This window comes from Benincasa hispida, chromosome 11 (assembly GCF_009727055.1).
Source record: "Benincasa hispida cultivar B227 chromosome 11, ASM972705v1, whole genome shotgun sequence".
In the NCBI taxonomy this organism is placed as follows: domain Eukaryota; kingdom Viridiplantae; phylum Streptophyta; class Magnoliopsida; order Cucurbitales; family Cucurbitaceae; genus Benincasa; species Benincasa hispida.
The window spans coordinates 12,897,419-12,916,498 of NC_052359.1; the positions used below are offsets into that span (position 1 = coordinate 12,897,419).

The following is a 19,080-nucleotide window of genomic DNA, read 5'->3' on the forward strand; positions in this document are numbered from 1 at the left end:
TAAAAACAATAAATCAAAAACCAAATGGTTATCAAATAGAGGGCTAAAAAAAACTATTAATAAGAATTTGTTTTTAGAATTTGAAATTTGGCTCTTGTACTTAAGGAAGATGCAAATCATTGTTGTAAATTGGGAGGAAATATGCTTAATTTTTAAAAACAAAAAATCAAAAACCGCCCCCTTGGGTAACCAAAGGCTTCGTTTGGTAACTATTTAGTTTTTTTTTTTTTTTTTTCTAAAAATTAAGCATCTAGACACTACCTCTACTTCCAAATTTCTTTCTTTGTTATCAACTTTTTACCTTGGTTTAAAACACCACGCCAAATTTTGAAAACTAAAAAAAAAAAAAAAAAAGTAGCTTTTAAAAACTTGTTTTATTTTTTAAATTTAGCTAAGAATTTAACCATTATACTTAAAAAAGATACAATTTTTTGTAAGAAATTGAGAGGAAAATAAACTTAATTTTCAAAAACCAAAAACAAAAAACAAAATGGTTACCAAATAGGATCTTAGTTTTTTTGTTTTTAGTTTTTTAAAATTAAGCCTATAAAAACCTCTCCCACCTCTAGATTTCTTACTTTGTTATCTACTTTCTACCCATGTTTTTAAAACTCAAGCAAAAATTTGATAACTAATGTGCCGTTTGGTAACCATTTTGTTTTTTGTTTTTGTTTTTTAAAATTAAGTCTATGGACACTACTTCCACATCCAAATTTATTTCTTTGTTATTTACTTTTCACCAATGGTTTAAAAAACCAAGCCAATTTTGAGATTAAAAAAAGTAGTTTTCAAAAAGCTGTTTTAGTTTTTGAAATTTGGCTAAAAATTCAACCATTGTACTTAAAAAAGATGCAAATCATTGTAAGAAATGTAGATGAAATATGCTTGATTTTTAAAAACAAAAACAAAAAATCAAATGGTTATCAAACGGGGCTTAAAAAAGGTAGTTTTTAAAAACTTATTTTTGTTTTTAGAATTTAGCTAAAATTTCTACTCTTATGCTTAAAAAAGATGCAAATCATTGTAAGAAAATGGGAGAAAATTGGCTTAATTTTAAAAAACTAAAAACAAAAAATGAAAGGTTACGAAACGAAACTCAATTGTTACCAAACAGAATCTAAGTGATTGGAGTTTTACTCAATTTCCTTTATTAATGAAAACAGTTTCTCTTTTGCATGATAATATTAAGAATAATAACTTTGACAATTGTTTTCATCAGCTAGTCGTACAAATTAACAAATCATTAAGGTTACATCACAAATTTGGTCTCTATGTTTTGGACAGAGTTAAAATATAGTCTATAAATTTGGAAGTGTGAATCTTATTGAAAGTAAGAATTTCATCCTTATGGTTTGATCAAATTTCATATAAATATTCCATACAGCTTGATAAAATTCTCCTAAATAAATTCTTACTTTTAAACTATAGGAGTTAATTCTAACTTTTTCCAACGTATAAGAATCAAAATTTTAATTTAACCTGCTTATTATTAGCTTAAAATATCATTTTCGTCCTTGTACTTGAAAAAATTTCTAAATTGATTCAAAAACTAAAAACTTTTTTGTAATTAACCTCTTTTTTAAAACATGTTTCTTTTACCCTTTTTACATGTGAAATATCACTTTTACCTTCAATATTAAATGTTTCCCTGCTCCTCTATTTTGTCTGTCTCTTTTGTTCTTCCTTTTCAACAATCACAATGCTTCATTCAATGCAACACCGATATTCTACTCTATTCTCTATCAATATTTATTCTCAATCAACGTTGTACCATCAACATTCAAAATTATTGACATCAAGTATGGACAAGTAATGGAACATCACTTTCAGCTCTTCACTTCAATCGAACACTCACTTTTAGCATTGCTCTCTCACTTTCAATTGAACACTCTTACATTCGATTGCTTTTAACTTCTTTTAGTTTTTCTCGTGGGTCTAGAGCAAGACAAAAAAACTTATATTCGAAGAAAACTATCATTCATCTTACCCAGAAATGAATAGAAGGTAAATGTTCAATAACTAAATCTGTGATTTTCATTGCATTCACTAACTATATGTAAACGATCGTTGACCACAAGTAAAGGATCGTTTATATGTAATCAGCGACTGATATGCCACATTTAGTGATTGTTGACTACACAATATGCAATCTTAAGCAATCGTTGATTACATAAACGACAAGTTATTGTCGAATGCATGGTTAGCAATTGTTGACTGCTCATGCGCAATCGCTTACTATGTTATCAGCAAGCGTATACTATTTTCTTATCGATCGCTTACATTTTATTGTTATTTCATGTACAATTCGAACCTAATTGCCCTTAATTAGCATATTACAAATCAATGACACTACGTCATATCTTTGTACTCTATGGTGGGGAATGGGACCAGACCGGAAGTAATTATGTTAAAGGTTCTATGGAAGGATTAAAGATTATAAATGATATAACATAGTCAAATAATGGGTCTTCTACACCAACGATTGAATATCGATCCAACTAAGCTTGAAATACACCTAAAATATTGTTATAATCTATTGGTCCTAGCTCCCCAAATTGATATTGTTGATGATGAAGACCTTAGTTTTTTCTTTTTTTTGGAAAGTAGTGATGCATCCTGAATGTCGTTGTTTGTACCAGTGACAACTAGTGATACTCATGGAGTGGACACTGATAATATGTTCCATCAACGCAATTCGATTATTCCAACCATTCCAACGAATTAGAACTTTTGTTTTCCAACACAGTTTGGATGTAATATTCCAACCATGTCTGCACTTGATGAGAACATTGAGCCATGTAATTTAGGGGATAACAGGAATGATCCATATAGTATATGCAATGTCCAGACGAGATGTATACCACATTTTAGTTTTTACCATAACATGAACAATTAGATGGACCACAACCAGTCCCAACACCATTTATTCACGTTCTAACCTCACATGCTCTCATCTCATTAGTGGCAATGCCCTCAATTCCAATACATCTAAATATTCCAACCCAACCATAGACCATCTGAAGGACCATCTTACAATGACCTTATCACAATACTGCATGATTGTCTTAATGACAAGGATATACAGGTCGGTCAAATTTTCTTTTGCAAGTATGATTTGTTAGTTAAGTTGTCAATGCTTGCAATAAGAAAGAACTTTGATTATCAGGTAAAGAAGTTGATGAAGAACTTGTTAACCATCCAATTGGAGGGGTGTAAATGGAGAGCTTCTGCAAAGAAATTGGAAGGAAGTGATTGTTTCGAGATGACAAAGTACCCAAGCGAACATACATACGCATTTGAAATTAGGAGTAATCTTAATCAACAAGCATAGAGTTGGGTTATTGGATACTTAATTAAATCCAAATATGAATAAGTCAGTTGTTCCTATCGTCCTAGAGATATAATTTAAGACGTTCAAGAGATTATGTGGTAAATATAAGTTACAAACAGGTTTATCACATGGGAGAATATGCATTAATATCTGTATGAGGATCACCAGAAGGATCGTATGTCATTGTTAATGCATACAATGAAGCATTGAAGCTTGAGCACAAGTCCACTTAAGAATGTGTGGTACTCCATCCTTACTCACTTTGGTTGCTATAAACTTACTAGAGGTCGATAATATTTCGTAAGTCCATATCTGTGCATAATCAAAGACACAATTAAACATTGCCACACAGAGCTCCTCAATCCATTTATCTCAAATACGATGAAGATTTATGTACCTGGAATGCATGTCCAATTCCCTAATAATCTTTTCGTACACCTCCTTCTTCCCCCTCAATGATTCCTTCCAGCTTTCCAAAGTCCATTTAAATATAGCAGATGATCAGTAATAGAAGAATTTGGTGTCATCGATGATCCTAAAGACACATACATCGAATTAGATTTTCTTGTTTTTTTCCATCAACTCCACTTTGATGTACAAGGACAATGTCACCTTCACACATCTTCATCATTCTCAAAATCTCGAACGTTTCGCTTGCAACTTTGACTTCCTTAAACAAAAAGTGATGAACCAGCTACCCACTGAATACAAGGTCTACATCCAGGAGTGGACCAAATCATGTCTTCCTAAACATGGCCATTTGTTATTATGTCAGTTTCTTCTTTATCAGGTCATTGGTTGTATGTGTACTAATGTGGGCTAAGCAGGACATAGTAGTAGGAAAATACTTGTCAATAGGGACATAGGCCAGCGTTGCAATTAACAAACAGATATATTCAAGCAATCAGGAAAAAAAAGTGGTGAGGGGTGAGGAATCATTGATTATGTGGTGAGTTATTGTTAATCTTAGTGCTTAGCGATCGTTGAGTAAGGGATGAATGATCGCTTATCTTGTCGATAGCGATTGCAACTCCATATACTCAGGAATTGCAAACCCATTTACTAAGTAATCACTATTTGGTTAAAATCCCAAGCGCAGCGAAAAACATTTCAGACCATTCTTAATAGAGGAAATAAAAATCTACAAGCCCTTACTCTTGTTGACGACTTTGGAGGGCTACACCAACTTTTTAGATCTACGATCTTGATTTCTTTGCTGCAAATCATGTGAACACCACCAAAATGGTTTCACCAATAATCTCCTTGGGTGACTGAAGTAGAAGGAGGCGGATTTGGGAGGAAATTTTTCTATATAGAAAAATCTCAAAAAGACTAGAAGAAGAGAGGAAAAAGAATTTCTTCGTATTTTTTCCTTATATGATGCTAAAGAACTACCTGGAGAGAGAAAAGAAAGTTTGGATAAGCTTCGGGGAGTTTGTTATAATTAATATACATATATATATGTGTATATATATATATTTAAATTCATTATTTATTTAATTAATAAACTAATTTTAATTTAATTTATTTAATTGAATAACAATGCATTCATTTAATTTACAAAATAAATTAAATCAAATTTTAATTTATTAAAATGAATCAAATAATTATAATTAATCAAATTAATTTATAATAATTAAATATCTCATATTTAACTAAATGTACATTAGAATCATATTTTAATACATCATTCTCTCCTAACCCATATTTTTAATTCAATTAATTTAATTAAATCAAATTTAATTAAATTTAATAATTAATTAATTTTCTAATTTATTAATCATTAAATTAAATATCACATATTTAATTTAACTTTATAATTGAATCACGTTCAATTATTTTTCTCTCATATTATCTATAGTTTTAATGTACATCTAATGCGCATTAATTTTAACCAATAGTTTTAATATGAATTCTATTCATATTAAATTTAATATTTGAACTCCTTCAAATATTTAGTTCTCCCATAAATTAATTTTGAATCAAATTCAAAATAAGTTTATACTATAAAGTTTAATTAAAATATAAACTTTATATTATAATGTATCACCATACATTATATTCTTTCCCTTAGTAAATTTCAAATTACTTTAATTACCTCAATACCTTTTATGAGCTACCAGTGGACCTAATGGACCTAATTACCTCAATACATTTTATGAGCTACCAGTGGGACCTAATTGACCTACATATAAGAAGCTTCAATGAAATGAGATTAATTGGCTAAACTCATTAATCAAGTTAATAAATATTCATTAACTGTGGGTACACTCTACTATAGACCCACAGTTGCTCTTTTCTCACTACAGATATATTTTTGTGTCCATGAATATTGACCAATAACAACAAGTTATTCCGTCACGAGTGTTCTTAACACCAAATGGGTTACCTCTACATCCTTAAGTACCAGTGCTCCTTTAATGAATACTCTGTTAGTGGTTCGACCATCAAACAGAAACTCCTCTCGGGTCAGTGAGAGGGTAGGGCCCTTTGCTCAAGATTCAGAGACACCACTTAAGGGAGCACTAATCTACTCACCCTAAAGTCGGGAAGGAGTAAATTCCATCTTGTGTAATTATGTTCCCAGCCCCTCACTTGCTCTTGTCCCCAAATTGGTAGGCTTATTGAGTCGACGAACTGGCCTCTCACATCCATACAAATTAAAGAACAATCCCTCACGAACAGGAGTTCAAAATCCACTCAGAATTGAGACTAAGTTTCCTAGGTCATCCTAGTGAAATGGAAACCTAACTAGTTAATGACGTTACATCTATCGGTTACTATTTTGTGATCCAGTCTTATACAAACTCATTTTATAAGATACCCCACTCGCATGTTCCTTACACAAACGTGTTGGATCATTGTGTTTGTATCAGATATAAAGTAGGTTGTATTCATAGTGTAAACAGGATAAGGTACCCAACTTTATCCCTATACTATAGACCCTTTAGGTTGTATCTTGAACACTAATCTTCATATGTCTCCACATACAGTTCAAGACTCATACAATAGCCTAGAATGTTAGTTTATTGGATTAGGGTTATTTAGGAAAGATAAAACAATAACAAATTATTGAAATAAACACCAATAACACTTATTAATGATGGGTCAAATGTTACATATAATATCTACGAGTTTTAAGACATAAAACTCAACAATCACAACCCCTTTTACTGATCAATCGAAAAATCCTTTACTCAGTGATCGGAATCCCTTTTACTCAACGATGTTTAGCCTATTCTAATCGATTGCAAACAATATATACAACACTTGAAAACTAGGGACTAAAATTCAAATTATTCAGAAACAGCAACAATCCTAATGTATACTCTGAAACAATAAACATATCTTTTAGAGAAATGCCAATGGGGAAATGGTCGAAGAAGATGTTGAAATTCTCGGATGAAATGATTGGAAACGGTGAGAGAAAGTGAGAATGCAAGAGAAAAGCGAGGGAGCGTGAGAGAAAAGGAAAGAACGCAAATCCTAAACAAAAGGTGTTCATGAGAAAATGGAAGAGCATACCTAAAGGTTTTTAAATTGAGGACAAAAGTGGTGTTTTGCATGTAAAAATGGTAAAAATAAAAAAAAAAAGGTTTTAAAAAAAGATGTCAATTACAGATAAGTTTTTCGTTTTTTTTGGTCAATTTGGACAGTTTTCCCTTATGCTTCTGGTTCCCTTCCATGTTAGTCCCTGTATTTTCATGTTTTTTAGGAAAAAAAAGTCTTAACAGTTTAATAGTAGTAACTAAATTAAAGGTTAATAAAAGTACATAGACTATTTAGATAATTTAAAGTACATTGACTAAAATGAAACAAATTCTAAAGTATATAATCAAAATGATATTTTAATTTTATTATTATTAACATTAAGTAGGTTAAAAATTATTTTTTGTTCTTGAACTTTAATAAAAATAATAATTTAGTTCCTTAATTTTAATAAGTATTTGTTTAGTCCTTATACTTTACAAATTATAACGATTTAGTCTCTGTTGTAAAAAGCACTATTAGAGTGTGTTTGGCCAAGTAGTTTGAAAGTAAAAGTAGAGAAGTTGAGAGTTGTGAACTCGATTCCTTGTTTTGTCCAAGGAATTTGTGGATCCCACCACTAAAAACATCAAATTTATACTTTATCAACTCCTTATACCATATCTCAAAAGTTCACAACATCTTATACAATTTCTAATACATGTATGATAGACTAAGGGCCAAAATTCTTTATAAATCATAAAAACCAAATGTCTAATAAAATTGACAATAATTTGATGAATTTTTTTTCAAGATAAAAGACTAAAATGTTACAAATTCGAAACTGTACAGACTAAATTGTTACATGTTAAAGTTCAAACACTAAAATCCCGTTTGGTAACTATTTGATTTTTTGTATTTAATTTTTAAAAATTAAGCATATTTTCTCTTCATTTCTTACCATGGACTTCACATTTTCTAAGGAAAAGTGTTGAAGTCAAATTTCAAAAACAAAAAAAAAAAGTTTCTAGAAACTACCGTTTAACTCTTTAAAACTTGGCTTAGTTTTTTAAAATATTAGTTAAAAGTAGATAATAAAGAAAGAAATTTAGATATAAGAACAATATTTATAAAATTAATTTTAAAAAACTAAAAATAAAAAATAAAATGGTTTCGAATCGAAAACCAGTAAGTATACGAATAAAAGTGGAAGGACTAAATGATTATTTTGGTCAAAAGTTTGGAACTATATAAGGGGACGTTCGACGCGTAAAGTTGAGTTGATAATTATTATAATAATAGAGTAATAGAGAGAATTGATGCGAATAATTAGATAAGAAATGTGAATTAACACAAATAACAAAATAATAAATCTCTTTAATAATTGGTGAACCATAGCGTGAGTGAGATTTTTTTTACCCACTCAATCCAACCCATATGATTAATTAGAGATATGTAAAACGGCGGAAGAAAAGCCCTCGCCTATCCTCCCTACCCCCGTCCCTCTCTCTAGTACTACACATCCTCCATCTCGTCGCCAGAGAAGCCGCCGGAACCAAGTCCCGACGCCGGACTCTTCATTTGAGTCGTCCATGAACAGGGCAGCTTAGGTAACCCAATCCATGGAGATTTCTTGTCTTTCTCGAAACCTCCGTAATTTCTCCAACCCTTACTTCTACTCTATTTACTCATTTGTTCCTCATTCTCCATTTCCTTCATCCTCGCCTTCTAAACATTCCCACCGTTTTTGTCGATTTTATACTACACCAGCAATATCCGATTCTACTGCTGATTCTTCCTTAATCTGCAATTCATCTTCCCAATCTGTGCCTTCATTGTGTTTGTTTGAGAGATGTAATGGCGGAACATTGGATTTGAATCATGGATTGTTTCGACACCACTACAGAAGCTTCCGTTCGTTTTCCTCCTCTTCGTTTGAGAAGCCTCAGTCTGGGACTGGTAATTTAAATGTGTCTAAACCGAATGCCACCTCCAATCAATTTTGGGATGTTATAAATATCATCCGGAGAAATCAAGAGGATTTGGAGTCTAAGTTGGATTCGTTGAATGTAAGTTTAAATAATGCTTTTGTTGTTCAGATTTTTCGGGTGCTGAATAATCGTAAGATTTCTGCCTTTCGTTTTTTCAACTGGGTTAGAGTTCAATCGTGTAAATTTCCTTGTAACTCTGATGTTTATAGTCTACTTATTGATAATTTTGGTAGCTTAGATAATTATGAGGGGATTCTTCCTGTTCTGATTGAGTTCAAGCGGAAAGGAATTGATCTAAACCATAAAGCATTTGAGTTTTTACTTGTTCAACTACCAAATGAAGATTCAATTAAGATTTCTGTTGAAAGACTGGTGAAGTTGTTGAATGAAGTAGGAGGATCTTGTAGAATATCTGGGGTCATGGCATTGATTGAGATGTTCTGTTCTCGTGGTTCTTTCGGATTGGCCAAGTTTGTGATTGAGATAACTGAGAGAAGAGCATCTTTCTGCAATATCATTGTTCGAGAACAGTGTCGACGAAGCAATTTCGAAGGAGCTAAATGTACACTTGATGAGATGAGGCAAGTGGGTTACCCAGATGTGGGGATTCTCAATTATCTGCTTAGTAGTTTGTGCAAGAATGACAAATTTGGTGAAGCTCATAAACTGTTTGAAGAAATGCTCGAAGGAGATTGTCCTCCAAACTCTTTGACATTTGAAGTCATTATCTGCCATCTCTGTGAAATTGGTAATATTGAATCAGCACACAGCTATCTTGACATGATGGTGTCAAGGGGTCTCGAGCCTCGCCATTCGACACACGCTGCCTTCGTGAAAAGCTACTTCAATTCACGGAGATATGAGGAAGCATATCGGTATGTGGTTGACTCTAGCTTGAAACATGTCATGGCACGGAATACAACATATAGTTTGCTTGCAACTCTTCATGAGAAGAGAGGTAACTTAGTTGATGCTCAAAAAATTCTTTCTGAGTTGATAGATGCAGGTCTTAGACCAAACTTTCCACTGTATATGAGAGTTCTGAAGAAGCTTCAGCTTCAAGGCAAGGAAGATTTGGCCAATGATTTGAAGGGAAAATTCAACAATGTAAGTTTTCAAAGTTGCATTCAAACTGGATAATGTCCTTGTTGTTTGATTGTTCTGATTTTGTATGCCAAGATGGAGTGAGAAATAAATGAAGAGCTTAGTAGTTTGTTTACTAATGGAACTTACAAACACGTCAAATGCTTTCCTTCTCTCTTTTTTTTTCCCCTTCTAGACAGATTTTTGGACATTGTTAAAAAAAGTGAGAAAGTTTAGTAATATTGTTGAAAATAAATATTTGCCCTAGACGCGTTTTTGTAATTTATCATGCACCTAGGGCTTCTTACTTGTCTATTTATTTGAGCAATTTCTTGTAATCAATGTATCAGAATAATAATAAAAAATCAGTCATCTATCGTAGTTTTTTCTTCTTGTATTAGGGTTTTCTAGGTAAAAACTGTCTCTTTCTCTCTTTTTCATCATGGTATCAGAGCATGGCGACGAAACCCTAACCATCACTAACGAGAATCAGCCACAATCTTCTTCAACAACCTCTGTCGGAATCAGTGGAACCGCGAATGTCGACATTAATGCAACGATACAGGCAGTCATTAAAAGGTATCTCCAAACCGTGTTGCCAGAGCTCCTTCAGTCAACAGTTCCAGTCGTCCAGCCGATCCAGACCAGTCGATCGTCGCGGCGCTTTCGTCAATCGACGTCGTTCCAGTTGAGTCCTCCCGTCGCTCGCAGTCAACGCTCCTCTTGCTCGCAACCAAGTCCTCCCGCTCAAACCTGATTGGTTTTGCCCAGTAGCCGACGCTTCTCCTGCTCAAGCCGAGTCCTCCTGCTCGTAGCCAATCGGTTTCGCACAGCAGCCGTCGGCCTTCAACCAGTCAATCGGTGTTGGTTCTCTGCAATTGGGCTGAGATGCCTCCTTCGATCAGCGTACTTCAGTCGCGCCAAGCAACAATGGCGCAATTTATGGCTCAAATGAGGTCCAACATCGATTTGCTCATCTTCAGCAACAGATTGTGAATTTCGAAACAGTTCTTGGCAGAAACTCGCAAACAGTCCAACCAGAGTTCTCTGCTATTCTATCGTTGTATTCTAAGCATCCGGTAAATTCTTTCCCTGTTTTACCTACAACAAATTTTCCGTCTAGAAACTTTGCAGGGTTTATTATTGGAGAAAAGTTGAATGACCAGAACTATTTTTTCTGGTTGCAATCAATCAAGATGGCTTTGGAAGGACGTCATAAATTCGGGTACTTGACGGGAGAGATATTGAAACCAGGGCCAGGTGACCCACAAGAACGTATCTGGAAAGGAGAGGATTCTTTGTTGCGATCAGTTCTGATTAACAGCATGGAACCCCAGATTGGCAGGTCGTTACTTTATGCTACAACCGCCAAAGACATTTGGGATGCTGTATAGAAATTATAATAAAAAAGACAGAATACGTCTTGATTGTACACATTACACAAGCAGGCCCATGAGTGTAAACAGGGATCAATAGATGTAACATCCTATTTTAACAAATTATCCCTACTGTGACAGGAAATGGACTTGTGTCAAGAAATGGTGGGATTGTCCTTGTGGGGGAGTTCAACACTACAAAATTGAAGAAACTGATAGAGTATATGACTTCCTAGCTGGGTTGAATTCAAAGTTCGATGTTATTCGAAGTCGGATATTGGGCCAACGTTCTGTACCTTCCCTCATAGAGGTATGTTCGGAGATATGTTTAGAAAAGGACAAATCGAGTGCTATGAACAATCTAGTAATTACATCAATAGATGCTACTACGTTTTCTACGAAGTCTTCCGGGTCTAACAGTGATAAGCAAAATAATAGACCCCCTCCCGTTGCACTACAAGAAGCCCTAACATACGAAAAATCAGTGTTGGAAGCTGCATGGGAGACCTCCAAATAGCAGACGACGTCAGTCACATGACAAATCAAACCCTTGACGTGCTCTTGTGAGTGACTCGACAAGTGGAAACCCTCAGACTCAATCTCTAGCAGATGGCCAAGATAATTCAAGTTCTATTGCGCAGTTAGGTACGGTTCAGTCCTTTGGCTTGCTTAGTGTTCATGGTAAAAAACCATGGATTGTTGACTCAGGAGCTACATATCATTTAATTGGCTCATCTGACCAGTTTACTCCATACTGTTCGAGTGCTGGTAATGAAAGGATTAGGATCGCAGATGGGTCATTTGCTCCAGTTGTAGAAAAATGTCATCTCTCTCCGTTTGAGGGTTTAGTGTTGCGTGATGTGTTATATGTTCCCAAGATTTCATATAATTTATTATATGTCAGCAAAATTCAAGAAATCTAAGTTGTCAGGCTGTTCTCTCACCCGATTATTTTATTTTAGGATCTGAGCTTGGGGACGACGATTGGCACTGTCTGGTGTCACAATCGCACTTTCAAAAGCTTCACTTAGCATTTGTGCGACACTTGTTTTTGCTCACAAACAAGTCAGCCAATTCGAATACGGAATGTCGATAGCACACCAGGTGCCTTTCGCAACCTCCACCCCCATTTTAGAGAAAACGGTTTTAGAAAACGGGTTTGGAGAAAAGGTTTTCACAAATAGTTTGAATGTAAGAATGGAGAAAAGAAAGATTGTAGTAGGCTAGAAAACAATAAGCAAACACGACGACTTTGTAACATACTACTCCGGGTATGAGGAAGTGATGATTAGTCTTATCCCCATATAGTGTATTATGAACAAAAACACATCCGTCACCCTTGCATATGGAAATGGGCGAGCGGTCACTCACTAAGTACATATAAAACTAACTACCTAGCAAAAGGAAATACATAGAATGAAAGCATAGTAAAAAGAGGTGGAGGCGGACATGCAGCCATGGGCAACACACCCTGGACAAGCATGACTGTGACATTCTCCCGCACTCCATTGGTTGATGTCCCCGTCAACCAACTCTGCTTGAACTCAGCATACTGTTGAGTAGTTGCCTTTGAGGCCTTCCACGCGCTCCCAACAAACTTCTCTGTCTTGGAGGCTTATCCACTTCTCCAGGAACTCTTCCCAGCTTGGTCCTGGTCTTTCAGCTCTGTCGCTTCTTCCAGTAAGTCTCTCGTGGGTTTCTTCTCCAGCCATTCTCTTCGTTGTGGCATGCGGACGGGTTACCACCCTACATCTCTCCTCGGCATGGTTGGGATGATAAGGTNAACGGTCATCACCCTACATCGCTCCTCGGCATGGTTGGGATGATAAGGTTTCAGTCTACTTACGTGGATGACAGGATGAATCTCCATCTATGATGTGGACGGGTCACCACCCTACATCTCTCCTCGGCATGGTTGGGATGATAAGGTTTCAGTCTACTTACGTGGATGACAGGATGAATCTCCATCCACAATGGTAATTGCATCCGATAAGAGGTTTTCCCAACCCTTTCGATAACTTCCATCGGTCCTTTAAAGCTGCTCATGAGGCGATGTTCTCTTTGCCCTCAATTTCGAAACTGTCCCAGGCACAAATTTACTCGAACTCAGTCCCCTAGTAGGAACTCTCAGTGTCTAAGCTTCCTTCCTCTCCTTCTCCTCTTTGGAGTCGAGGACTTGTGTAAACTGTCTAACTCAACAACACGACACTGTTCCAAAATACGCAGAATGTCTTGGGGGGGCCTTCTCTTCCGCGGTTTCGACTGACTCGTGGGTAAAGTCCTCTAATTGAAGAGTCAAGATCATCCTTATCCCATTCGGTCGTTTGATCTCAGCATGCACAACGATGGGCGTAGACCCTGTGATCACTAAACACTTTATGAAAGGTATCAGTATTACCTTGTGCTCAAGTAAGAATTCCATTCCCAACACCACGTTAAAGTCATCCATCTTGACGATCATGAAATTGGCAGGGCCACTTCAATCCCCCAACTTTACAACTGTTCTCTTTGTCATTCTTGTAATCGGCAAGGCCTCAGAGTTCACTGCTTTCATTTTATCTACGCCTCCTTCCTAGCGGAGATTTAGTCGTCTAGCTTCTATTTCGAACATAAAATTATGGGTGGCCCCTGAATCGACCATGGTACTTTTGGCTGATCTATGGTTGACCCAAGCATCAACATACATCAGTCCGCCTCCTTGGGATCCTTTTGCTTCTCCTACATCCTTCTAGAGGGTAGCTAAAAATCTCAGGGCCCAACTCGTGGGGTTCTATCTTCTTCTATTTGCACATTCTCGTCTTCTACCTGAACAGATTTGCCTTTCCAGTTCGAAGTTAATGAGGCTTGGAAAGCATTAAAGGTTGCTCGTTCCGGACATTCGCTCGCCTTGTGCTGTCCCTTGCATATATAATAGGATAAGGATCGATAAAAATTCTTCTAATTCTGCCCCTACCACGTATTTCCAGCGTCTGCTAGAGGGGTTTACTATCCCCACTATTGTCTTTATCTCCCCCATTGTTGCTCGATGGACTCGAATCGTTGCACTTTCTCCCTTTATTAGGGGATCTCGAGTGTTGCCTCATCTCTTAAGCTTCATCAATCAAGTCAAACAACTGTTCGACCGCTGCGTATACGGTTGGGAGATCATGTATTCTCTACTCATACAGTTTTGTTTTTGCCCACGATTTCAGACCTTCGACAAAACAGAAAACTGTCTTTTTCGGGCATATCTCTTATGTCCAACATCAATCCAGCAAATTGTTTCACGTAGTCCCTAATAGTACCAATATGTTTCAATTCCCGTAGCTTGCATCTTGCCAAAATCTCAACATTTTCGGGGAAGAACTGAGAACGTAACTCTTGTTTCAGTCTTTCCCACGTGTCGATGGTGCACCGACTCTCTTAGACGTCCATGAAATGGGACCTCCACCATAACTTGGCATCCTCTGCTAGGTGCATCGTCACTAGGGTGATCTTCGACTCTTTAGTCGCTATGTTCATAGCTCTGAAGTATTGTTCCATGTCAAAGATCAAATTTTCTAGCACTTTTGCGTTGCGAGCCCCACATAAGGGTTTAGGCTCAGGTACTTTTACCCTGTTGGGTTGTACCCCCGGCTGGGGCTTAATTTCCCACCGCTATCATGGTGAGGTTAACTCTTGCACTAATGTCCGCGATCTCTGCCCGGATGACATCAATGGTGGCTCGAAAGTCATTGGACAATTCAGTCACCATCTGAATTATCACTCTCTGCGAGCTGTCTAGTTCTTTGACACGCTCTTCTACCGGGGCAACAGAGTCCAACGGATTCAGTTCCCCATGCTCGAGAGGCCCATTCATCGTAGCTTTTGCCTCTAGGGTCTCAACCTTGTCAACAATTCCCTGACGGGCATCCCATTTAAGTGGCCAGCCACCGCATCAATTTCATCGGCCTTGTCAGTGAATTCCTATAATCGAGTCTCTAGGAACCGAATCTGATCAAGGACTTCTATTAAATAGAGCATTTGCTCTTCAATCTCGACCAATCGATCAACATGGGACTTGCCCAACTGCTTCGTAGCAGACATGATCACAGCTTCTCAACTCTACGAGCCGACTTGGCTCTGATACCAACTGTCATAATCACACTTTCAAAAGCTTCACTTAGTGATTATGCGGCACTTGTTTCCACTCACAAACAAGTCAGCCAATTCGAATACGGAACGCCGATGGCACACCAGGTGCTTCTTGCAACCTCCACCCCTGTTTTAGAGAAAACAGGTTTGGAGAAAAGGTTTTCGCAAACAATTTGAATGTAAGAATATAGAAGAGAAAGCAATAAGCAACAACAACGACATTATAACATACTTCTCCAGATATGAGGAAGTGATGTTAGTCTTATCCTCATATAGTGCATTATGAACAAAAACACATCCACCACCCTTGCATATGGAAATGGACGAGCAATCACTAAAAAAAAGTACATATAAAACTAACTACTTAGCAAAAGGAAATACATAGAATGAAAACATAGTAAAAAAAGGTGGAGGCGGACATGCGGCCATGGACAACATGCCTTTGGATAAGCATGACCGTGACACCCAACACGATAGAAGACTCTACTTCCTAATTGATGATACTTCCTTTAGAGATTGTTATAGTACTAGTTTCATTTCTTTGAATTTTTCTACTTCTGAGAGTGATCTTATGTTGTCATTTTCACCTTGGGCATCAGGTCTTCAGTACATAAAATATTTGTTCTTGCATTTGTTTCGTAATATTAATATCTCTTCCTTAAATTGTGATGTGTGTATCCGGGCCAAACAGAGTTGTCTCTTTTTACTCTCAGTCTTACAAACCATCCAGACCTTTCACTCTTATCCACAGTGATGTTTGGGGTCCCTCACTAATCACCACCTCTGCGGGTAAACGCTGGTTTGTCAACTTTATCGACAACCACACTTGGCTTACTTGGATTTTTCTTCTTACTGAGAAGTCCTAGGTGTCATCTGTCAGCAATTCTATGCCATGTGGAAACCCAGTTTAACACAAAAATCACAATTCTGCAAAGTGACAATGGGCATGAGTTTTTTAACAACTCTTTTTGGGATTTCCTTGCTTTTAAAGGAACTGTCTACCAAAGCTCTTGTGCCTACACTCCTTAGCAGAACGAAGTGGCCGAACGGAAAAATCGATATTTGGTGGAAGTCGTTTGTTCTCTCATATTGTCCACCTCCCTTCCATCCTACTTATGGGGGATGCTATTTTTACTGTCGCACATTTAATTAATCGCATGCCTTCCCATGTTCTAAACTTCCACAATTCTCTTGATCGTTTTAAAGAGTCGTATCCGACCACCTGTCTTATCTTTGATGTGCCTCTCTAGGTGTTTGGTTGCGTTGTCTTTGTCCATACCCACGGACCAAATCGCACGAAGTTTACCCCTCGTGCTCAGAAATGTGTGTTTGTTGGGTATCCTCTTCACCAACGTGGATATAAATGTTACCACCCACATTCTCGAAAATATTTCATTTCCATGGATGTTACCTTTCTTGAGGATCAACCGTTCTTCCTTATTAGTCATCTTCAGAGAGAGAATTCTAGTGAAGAGACTAATTGGTCCACTTATTCAGTACCCTTAGAGTTGTCTCTTGAACCTGAACCTATCCTGTTTGTCCTTCCCACCAATCAAATCCCATGGATAACATACTATAGGAAGAATCTCAGGAAGGAAACAGTATCATCTGTCGCTTCTTTGGCTCCGGTCCATGAGTCTGACCAGCATCAGATCCAGGTAGTTATATTCCCGCCACTAATGATATTGGTACTTGTGTTGAGACCAATACTTGCAGAGAGGGTAAAGATGAAAAAAGGTGTTGACGAGGCTGCCAAGGACACCATGGGAGATCTAGAGACAACTGAAAATAACAGTGCTGAGGAAACGACTCCAGAGAATGAAAGTGGTACTAGTAAGGATGAATGTGTGAAAGGTCTTTCAGAAGATGAACCCCTGGAGCAAACAATCGAATATGGTGAAAAACTAGACAATGTGGAGAGTCATGACATTTCTCTCAATCTTCCCATTGCCCTGAGGAAAGTTACTAGATCATATGCATAGTTACATGACGTATAGTAACCTGTCACCTGAGTTCAAGGCTCTTACTACTAGTCTAGATACAGTGATGATACCAAGTAGCATACATGTAGCAATGGAGACTCCTGAATTGAAGGCTGCAGTTATGTAAGAAATGAGGGCTCTTGAGAAAAACGGGACGTGAGATTAGGTTATTCTCCCCGAGGGGCATAAGAAGGTTGGATGCAAATGGGTCTTTACCATAAAATACAAGTCTGATGGGACAATTGACAAATACAAGGCTAGACTGGTTGTCAAAAAGTTTCCTCATACCTTTGGAATAGACTACTCTGAAACTTTCTCTCCTGTGGCCAAGCTTAATATTGTCTATGTGTTGTTATCAGTAGCAGTGAACAAAGATTGGCCTCTTCATCAACTAGAGGTAAAAAAAAATGTGTTTCTTAATGGGGAATTGGAAGAGGAAATCTACATGAGTCCTTCGGGATTCAAGAGTCAGTTTAAGCACCAGGTCTGCAGATTGAGAAAGTCGTTGTATGGGTTAAAATAGTCTCCAAGGGCTTGGTTTGACAGATTCACTACTTTTGTAAAATTCCAAGGGTATAATCAAGGGCACTCATACCACACGTTGTTTGCAAAGAAGTCGGTCTCAGGGAGAATTGCAGTCCTCATTGTTTATGTTGTTGACATAGATTTATCTGGTGATAATACTACTGAGATCATGAGACTAAAAAATAAAATGGTCGAGGAGTTTGAAATTAAAGGCCTTGGAAAGTTGAGGTACTTTCTCGGGATGGAGGTTACTTGATCAAAAGAGGGTATTTCAGTATCTCAACGAAAGTATACTCTTGACTTACTTAAAGAGACAAGTATAACCCGGGTGTAAACCTGTTGACACCCCTGTGGAATATAATGCAAAGCTTAATAATATGGATAACAGAGTTCCCGTCAACAAAGAGAGATATCAGCGACTAGTTGGGAAATTAATTTACTTATCCCATACTAGACTTGATATATCTTACGTGGTGAGTGTTGTCAGTCAATTCATGTAAGTTCCCTACGAGGAACATATGACGGTTGTTGAGCGTATTTTAAGATATCTGAAGACAACTCCTAGTAAGGGCTTGATGTTTAGGAAGTCTGATAAATGTTGCATTGAAGCTTACATCAATTCTGACTGGACAGGTTCTGTTGTTGACAAAAAGTCAATGTCTGGGTATTGCACCTTTGTGTGGGGGAATCTGGTTACTTGGAGGAATAAAAAACAAGGGATATGTGAAGAGATCTGGTTGAAGAAAGTTATGACGGGATCTGGTTGAAAAAAGTTAGGACGGGATCTGGTTGAAGAAAGTTATGATGGATCTTCATAAAGACAGTGAACTCCCAATGAAACTTTTCTGTGACAAAGTCTATATTAAGTATTACAAATAATCCTGTTCAGCATGATAGGACCAAACATGTGGAGATTGATAAACATTTCATCAAGAAGAGACTGGACAATGGAAGTATATGCATTCCTTAAATTCCTTCAAATCAGCAAATTGCAGATGTCTTTACAAAAAGGTTGCTTAGGCACGACTTTGATCATTGTGTTAGCCAGTTGGGTCTTACTGACATTTACGCCCCAACTTGGGGGTGTTGAAAATAGGTATATAGGACCAAAAGGGCAAAAATTCAAATCTTCACTAACATATATTGAACTGTAAAGGAGGAAGACTTAGTGTTATGCACAAGAGAGTACGGAAGAGATAGTCGATTCAAGT

At 36.9% G+C, this 19,080-nt stretch overlaps 1 protein-coding gene across 5 annotated transcripts; it reads left to right on the forward strand.

Moving 5' to 3' along the window:
• The first annotated feature begins 8,259 nt into the window (after nucleotides 1–8,259).
• On the forward strand, nucleotides 8,260–13,014 carry LOC120092118 (pentatricopeptide repeat-containing protein At1g52640, mitochondrial-like). 5 transcript variants are annotated; one of them, XR_005485915.1, is made up of 3 exons: nucleotides 8,260–9,897; nucleotides 10,275–11,559; nucleotides 11,688–13,014. XR_005485915.1 is itself a non-coding variant. In XM_039050330.1 (2 exons), the coding sequence occupies exons 1-2, from the start codon at nucleotides 8,422–8,424 to the stop codon at nucleotides 10,344–10,346; spliced, it is 1,548 nt and encodes a 515-aa protein (XP_038906258.1). In that variant the 5' UTR covers nucleotides 8,260–8,421; the 3' UTR covers nucleotides 10,347–13,014. The 5 variants fall into 5 exon arrangements, 2 of the variants coding, with proteins under 2 accessions (XP_038906258.1, XP_038906259.1); XR_005485913.1 differs by having other exon boundaries at nucleotides 10,275–11,218; nucleotides 11,391–13,014; XR_005485914.1 differs by having other exon boundaries at nucleotides 10,275–10,952; nucleotides 11,070–13,014.
• Nucleotides 13,015–19,080: the final 6,066 nt, after the last annotated feature.

Coding starts and splice junctions, on each gene's coding strand:
- LOC120092118 (XM_039050330.1), top strand. CDS start 8,422: ATGGAGATTTCTTGTCTTTCTCGAAACCTCCGTAATTTCTCCAACCCT. Junction 9,898..10,274: donor TGAAGGGAAAATTCAACAAT/GTAAGTTTTCAA, acceptor TTCTTGTATTAG/GGTTTTCTAGGTAAAAACTG.